The 7,716-nt window shown below is 35.3% G+C and overlaps 1 protein-coding gene across 1 annotated transcript; it reads left to right on the top strand.

Moving 5' to 3' along the window:
- Positions 1 to 4,494: 4,494 nt before the first annotated feature.
- Positions 4,495 to 6,485, top strand: LOC7487462 (protein ENDOPLASMIC RETICULUM-ARRESTED PEN3). Its single transcript, XM_002323525.4, has one exon. The coding sequence runs from the start codon at positions 4,647 to 4,649 to the stop codon at positions 6,033 to 6,035; it is 1,389 nt and encodes a 462-aa protein (XP_002323561.4). The 5' UTR covers positions 4,495 to 4,646; the 3' UTR covers positions 6,036 to 6,485.
- Positions 6,486 to 7,716: the final 1,231 nt, after the last annotated feature.

The following is a 7,716-nucleotide window of genomic DNA, read 5'->3' as shown; positions in this document are numbered from 1 at the left end:
CATAAGATTCATTTAGTAACTTCGACTCTCTAAAGTAATATGTTTCCAAAGTTCATTTGACTTCAAAAATTACCATGATATGGTTTATATGTCTAGTATCTTTCTGTAAAGTTTCAACTCGATCCGATGTACGGTTTGAGAGATATGTTTTATATTACAAAACTGATTAACATACATTTTAAGGCCAAACTAAAACATGAATTGGTGAATTGGTTCGTATCATCCTCTTCTTTTTAAAAAAGATTCAACCTCGAATATGTATCATGGAAAACTTCTTTTAATATCAAAAAATCAGTATCAAGCCAAGGAATAACATCAACATCAAAACCAAGAAGAATCTTGTTAGTAAAGAAGGTCTTTATGATATACAAGCTTTCCTTTCAGCCATCTTCCCTTTATTCAATTTAAGTTGCTCCTCATATATTTGCTTAGGTGTCAAAGATACAAGAGTTATAGGTCTTCCATTCATCTTAAAGGAATAATTATTTGTCACTACATCATGCATAATTCTCCTATCATACTATCATGGTATACAAAGCAACAAATGACTAGCTTGCATTGTCACAAAAAGCAACCAAAACATGCTTATTCACTTTCACTTCACACCACTGTCATTCAAGCACTCTAATTTATAAGGTATGTGATGTTTGGTAGTGCAAGCTCAACTTTTTCACCAATTCAGCACTATCTACATTAGTGTAACTACCACAATTTATAATTACGCTAAATATTTTATTCTGAACATGACATCTCACGTGGAATATGTTCTCCCTTTGACCTTTTAAATCATCAACTTTGACATGCACATTCAGTGCTCTCCTCACCACAAGTGTCTCACGTTCAACCGGAAACTCAACACAAACATCATCAGCATCCTTTAATGGTGACATCTTCTTCTCTTCATCCTCTCTATCGGTCTCAACCTTATTATTATATTTCATAAACATGACTTTCTTGTTTGGACACTAATAAGCAACATGACCAAAACTTAAACACTAAAAACATTCACGATTATGAAAAGTAAGAGTAACATTGTTACCTTTAACAACAACTAAGATGTCTTTCTTCTTTCTAGGGTATTCAACCTTACCCTTCTCATTCAGTTGTGATAGACCACACCCAGTATTAGCCTTCCAATTGGGTCTCCAAGATGTCATATGGCCTAATAGTTTGCTTTATCGAATGGTACCCTTCTGTTTAAGTTATTTCTCTACCTTCACGGCCATATACACCATCTTCTTTAACTTTATATAATAATACAACTCCACAATATAAGCTCTATCACAATTAAGGCCATTCATGAATCTAGTCATAGTAGCATCCCCATCCTTCTCAACATTAGCTTAAATCATAGTAAGTTTTATCTCATTGAAGTACTTATCAATACTCTTTATACCTTGACTCAAACTCTGCAACCTTTGATACAAGTCTCTATAATAGTGGCTAGGCATAAATCTCCTCCTCATAAAGAATTTTATCTCATCCCAAGTATCAACCCACCTCTTATAATTCCTCTTGTAGTTTGTCATTAACTGACCCCACTACATAATGGTATATTCAATTAAAGCATCACAACAAGTTTGACTTTCTTAGGTTTCGGATAATTGTGACACTAAAAAATCTACTCTATCTTCTTCTTTCAGTCTAAATGAACTTCTAGATCATTCTCCCCCTGAAAAGTTGGTATTTTCAGCTTAATTGTACCTAATCTCCACCAAACTCAACATTATAATCCCGATACCTATAATTACCCCTTTAGCCAAAATTATCACCATATCTTTCCCTTCCAAACTGATGATTTTGTTGCTGTTCAAAACGCTCCCCATGTCCCATGAAAACATTTTCAAAATCAACATCACTCATGCCTATATTATTAGCCACAAACTCATCCATATCAGTGTTAACTCGCCTAACAACCATACTAACATTAAGTTCTTTTTGCTTAGGCTTATTTTGAACCCCACCATGATTATTAGCATGTTGCCTCTCCAACCTATCCAATCTATCTCCAAATTCATTGGTCATCTGATCCATCCGCTGATTCATAATGCATAACTGAGTTATAATTTTATTATCTCATCTTTGTGTTGCTATATTATTGCTTGACTACAATATCTTTGAATATGAAAATTGTTTAGTTGAGAAGAAATATATATTCCTCACGCACTCTCTCACGTGTTTACATTCCTTTCGTGTTTCACTCAAATATGCTCGTTGTGTCTTTTTCCTCTCATCTTACCTTTCTTCGGCCCTTGCAAACATGATTTCAACACCAAATATAATAGACTTAGCAGTGTATTAAAATATGTGTATATGACTTAGGAAGAAAGAAAAATATGAAAACAAGCAAAGACGAAACTACGATTATAATTTTAAGAGTAACAAACGAATTTGTACGAAAAAAAGGATGTTTTTAAATATGGGAAAGATAACAGATACAAAGGTTATAAAAAAATTTAAATGACACCTAAATATATCAATTATGATGTTATGATACAGTCAAAATTGAAAAATAACATAAGCGAAACAAGTTTGAATTGTTGACGCGAATTAGACTTATTATGACAAGTTCCAATCCTAAATTTAGTTTTTATAGCAAAATAACTCCAAATGACCTTAAATTTTGTATGGGATGCTATTAGTACCTTAAAACCCAGTATATAAATTTTGAGAATTTTCTAAATTTATATGACTTAAATTCCCTTCTGATATGAATATGACCTGTTACAATAAATTTTAATCCTGACCTTGGTTACTATAGAAAATGATCTCTGAATGAGCTCAAGTTTGATATGGGATGCTATTAGGACTCCTAGAACTAGTATATAAAATTTTAGAACTTTGTGAATTGGCTTGATCCAAATTATCCAATGTTTGTGTACTGTGACAGATTCAATAAAAGTGACTTTTAAAGGTTCTTTTCTGTTTTTTACTCTTTATGATAATGATATATACTAAGACAGAAACAAACTAAAATAACACTTTTTTTTAAAGAACCCTGGTTGCAAACTACCAAGCTCTAGACACGAAATTATCAAAAACCGAATCAAAGACAATTACAGCTAAAGAAGCTAAAACTAACAATAAGAAAATAAAGGATATAACCTGATTTTAGAGCCTAGCTCTGATACTAACTGATGCAAACCTCTTGATCATGTGGTCAAACAACTCTTAATAAAGTAGATAACAACTCGAAAAGCCAAAAATCAGGTTTGATAGAACCCTAATCTAGAGGTAAGCATATACTTAAGAACCATAAGTATTGAAAAAAATATTGGACCCAGAGATAACCTTGTATATAATAACTATAAGTATATGAATGATACCACGAAGCCAATTAATCTTTGATAAGTCAATGTATGATTTTTGTCAATGTAAAGAAAGATTATTTTGCCAAAAACAAATAAAATAAAAGCTCACTTTTATTCTTTAACTTGTTGTTGAAATTTACAGCTAAAAAAAACATAATATTACCTAGAGGTAAGCATGTACTTAAGAACAATAAGTATTGAAAAAAGTATTAGACCCAGAGACAACCTTGTATATAATAACTCTAAGTATGTGAATGATACCGTGAAACCAGTTAATCTTCAATAAGTCAATGAATGATTTTTGTCCATGCAAAGAAAGATTATTGTGCCAAAAACAAACAAAATAAAAACTCACGTTTATTCTTTAACTTACTGCTGAAATTTGCAGCTAAAAAAAACATAATATAATTTCTTTTAACTAACCTTAATGAATCTCTTTTGAGTTGCAAGGTAATGAACCCAAACTAACAATCAACTAACATAAGTCCAATAATAAAATAAACTCTTAAACAATATCTAATGAGTTTGAATAAACTCAAATTAAAAATAATTATTCAACATTAAATAAATAAATTAAATAGAATAATAAAAATAAAGTTTTCATGCTAAAATTCCTCCACATAGCCTAAATCTCCAATTCCACTTATTATTGACAGATTGCAGTCCTAACTTCAAATACATTATTCTTTCTTTTCTTGATGAATTAATAGGCCTACCATATATTTTTTAAAAGTATGAGAAGTCTAGTTTTTAGCCCAACTTGAATTGCAGTAAAATCAACTCTAACTCTAGATATGTCTCAAACAGTACATAAAAGTCTAATTTGACAGATTTAACCAGATTTGTTTAATAACTTTGATTATTTAAAATAATATGTTCCTGAACTCTATTTAACATGAAAATTTATCAAAATATAATTTTATGTGTCTAATGTGTTCCTATAAAATTTCAGTTTAATCTAATATATTATTTAAAATATATGTTTGTTCTCAAAAAAAAAATAAAAAAAAATAAGTAAATATTTTAAAATGAAATTCGGGCACGACTTGTTATGGATAATTAGCTGTTGAGGACACACCATCATAGTAATTAACCCTTTTACAAGTTCTTTTCGCCTAAATATGTTCTCATTTTTGTACTTTATCTGGTTTATCAAAATATGTTATAAAAATCCAATAAACCATCCATTTATCACTTCATTATTCCTTACAGACAACAGAACCGTCAGCAAGGGCATTTCAGTCAATTCCTACTCAGCCCTCCATCTCTTCCCTTCCCAGACCCGCCCTCCTCCTCCTCCTCCTCCTCCTCTACTGTTGTCACCCTCTCTCATATATGGAAAACGAAATTTCCAATTCTACCGCTAACACCCTCCCCAGCGATCGTATCAAGCTCAACGTTGGAGGCAAGCTTTTTGAAACCACAATATCCACACTCCAATCGGGTGGTCCGGATTCACTCTTATCCACTCTCTCGACCCGACCTGGCCATGACCCGATTTTCATTGACCGAGACCCGGAGATTTTCTCCGTCCTCCTTTCTCTACTCCGCTCCAACCGTCTCCCCTCCACTGCACGCCGTTTCTCTAAGCAAGAACTCGCCGACGAGGCTCTCTACTACGGCATTGATTCGCACATCCGCGACGCCATCTCTCCTCCTCCTCTCTCTGGAATTGATGCTTCAATCGTCTCCACCATCTGCCCCGCCTCTGACGGCCTCGTATCCTCATTCACCGCGGCCGCAGACGACGGCTCTGTCTGCACTGCTCACGGCGGCCAAATCTCCTTCTACGATCACAACCTAACCCACCTCTCCACAGTCCGTACGCACCTCGAAGATATCACCTCTATCCGCCACGTATGGCCCGATGTCGCCGCCGTCGGTTCAGAATCCGCCGCGGGGATCCATTTCTACAATTTCTCCACCGCGCGTTACATCGAGTCAATTCACTGGACTGACTCGACCGATCCGAGAATCTACAAAGCGCGAGTCAGCTCAATCGCTGACTCATCAAGTCAAATCTTTGCCTCCTTTGACTGTCCACACAGAGAGAACTGCATACTATCAATAGACAAATCAACGCTTCAGATCTCATCAGAGATCACGAGACAATCGGGGGGCGCTTCCAAGAACACGGTCCCCGGGAAGCTGACGTGGCTTCCGGAGACCGGCGCATTAATCGGATCGGCGGTTACATGTGGGGCGTTTGGTTATTCAGGATATATTAGAATGTGGGACCCACGGAATGGGGAGGTGATTTGGGAGACGAGTGAGCCAGGTTCGGGACGAAGCAGCAGGTTCGGAGATTCGTTTGCGGACGTGGACGTTGACGTGGGTGGGTTGACGTTGTTTAAAGTCTGCTCGAAGTCTGGTGATTTAGCAGTGGCAGATTTGCGCAAGTTAGGGGATGATCCGTGGGTCTATATTAACGAGAAGAACCCTAGCATGAGATTTATTGGTGGTGCAAGTAGTAGTGTGCTACATTGTTACAAGAGCCAGGTTTTTGTAGGAAGAGATGGGAGTTTAGAGGTTTGGTCAAAAGAGAATAACGGAGTTGGAGAGGGGTTGTATAGGAGAAATTTTGTGGATAAAGTGGAGGATTCAAACAGAGGGGTGGTAAGGAAAATTGAAGGTGGCGGAGATAGGTTGTTTGTTAGTAGGGAAAATGTTGAGGGTATTGAAGTGTGGGAAAGTTCTTATTTTTCTGGTGCAATTTTGGTTTAGTATGTGCTAGTTTAGTATTATTAAAGTTAAAATGGCACCGGGTTTTCTCAGATACTAAAGAATCCGATGATCTGCAGCTGCTGTAATTGGTGGCTTTCAGGATATCTCACTGGTATGTGTTGGCCTTTGTGTTCATTTTTTGCCCTTGAATTTTACAATGATACGTATTTCTTAGGACTGGCAGCAATAGAATGGAGAAAGAATTGTCTTTTGCAATAATATCTGATTACGGCACATGGAATATGTATTTGGTCTGTTCATGCTCATAGGAAAATAGTGTAATGGAAACCTTTTTGTTGGCGACTTGAAATGGGCAATTGCTGACATTTTCTTGTTGCTCTATTTAACTCATCTTTTCATGTACTAGCAATTTGAACTTTTGATCTCAGATTGTGGGACTGTATATATAATAATTATAGAATTTAAAGACACCATTTTTGTTCCCAAGAACTCAAATTTCCCCTCTCTCGGCTCCCATGCTCTCGACCCAGTAGAAGATGTTAGTGGTAAGAAAGATCTTTTCTTGAAAGCCAATTGAGAATGTATTCAATGAAAAGTTAAACAAATCTCGATTTGTAGTTGCTAATATGTGATTATCGTTTGGTTGGTTGTCTGTTGAGTATGATAATTTGAACTTTTGATCTCAGATTGTGGGACTGTATATATAATAATTATAGAATTTAAAGACACCATTTTTGTTCCCAAGAACTCAAATTTCCCCTCTCTCGGCTCCCATGCTCTCGACCCAGTAGAAGATGTTAGTAGTAAGAAAGATCTTTTCTTGAAAGCCAATTGAGAATGTATTCAATGAAAAGTTAAATAAATCTCGATTTGTAGTTGCTAATATGTGATTATCGTTTGGTTGGTTGTCTGTTGAGTATGATAATTTGGTTAAGAACTGATCCTATTCACCCCGAGATATCTCTGACTATGTAACTATCCCGAACTAAAAATTTGCATCCGATTTTAGTCTTTCTGAAGTTCTCCGCAAGAAACACTGGCATGAGACAAGATACAAAACATGCAAAGAGTTGTTGAAGATGCCTGACCTTTGTGAGCAACATGAGTAGGACAGCTTGTTTTTGAGATCATGGTGTTTGACGACTTGAAACCTCGGCATTTTTCTCCTGATCGTGTTATGGAGAGAATCAGACTTTGACTGTGAACTTGATGCGTATATGCACAAACCTGATGATATATAATAGTTGAGAAAATGTAGGCGTGAAATTGAATACAACAGTGATGATAAAGTTGGAGATGTTGGCGTTACCTGCGACATTTTTCTTAATAAATAATGCAATTTGTGAGTCTTCTTTCAATGCCTCTGAGAGATGATATTTTAGGCAAATTCAGGGGGGAAATAGCGTCCTTCTTGGCTGTGAAACCAAGCCCTTCATTAGTTATTGCTAGTTTGCTGGTCTCGATTTGCTGATCGATGTTTCTATGTGCAAATAAATTTTAAAAAAGAGATTAATATTAACAAAAGACTAGATCAAGACAACTGACCATGTTCTACAGTGAGCTTTTAAAGTTTTGTTTATTTATTTATATAGCGACATTTTTTATATATAAAAAGAGTAATAATTTGGATTTTCTTGAAAAAAAAAAAATTGCTAGTATACCTTTTATTTTATTTTTTAATATTTGTTACGTCTATTTTTTTTATTCTTCTATGTCATTT

Source organism: Populus trichocarpa, chromosome 16 (assembly GCF_000002775.5).
Source record: "Populus trichocarpa isolate Nisqually-1 chromosome 16, P.trichocarpa_v4.1, whole genome shotgun sequence".
In the NCBI taxonomy this organism is placed as follows: Eukaryota; Viridiplantae; Streptophyta; class Magnoliopsida; order Malpighiales; family Salicaceae; genus Populus; species Populus trichocarpa.
This window is presented reverse-complemented; position numbering and strand designations above follow the sequence as displayed.

Coding starts and splice junctions, on each gene's coding strand:
- LOC7487462 (XM_002323525.4), top strand. CDS start 4,647: ATGGAAAACGAAATTTCCAATTCTACCGCTAACACCCTCCCCAGCGAT.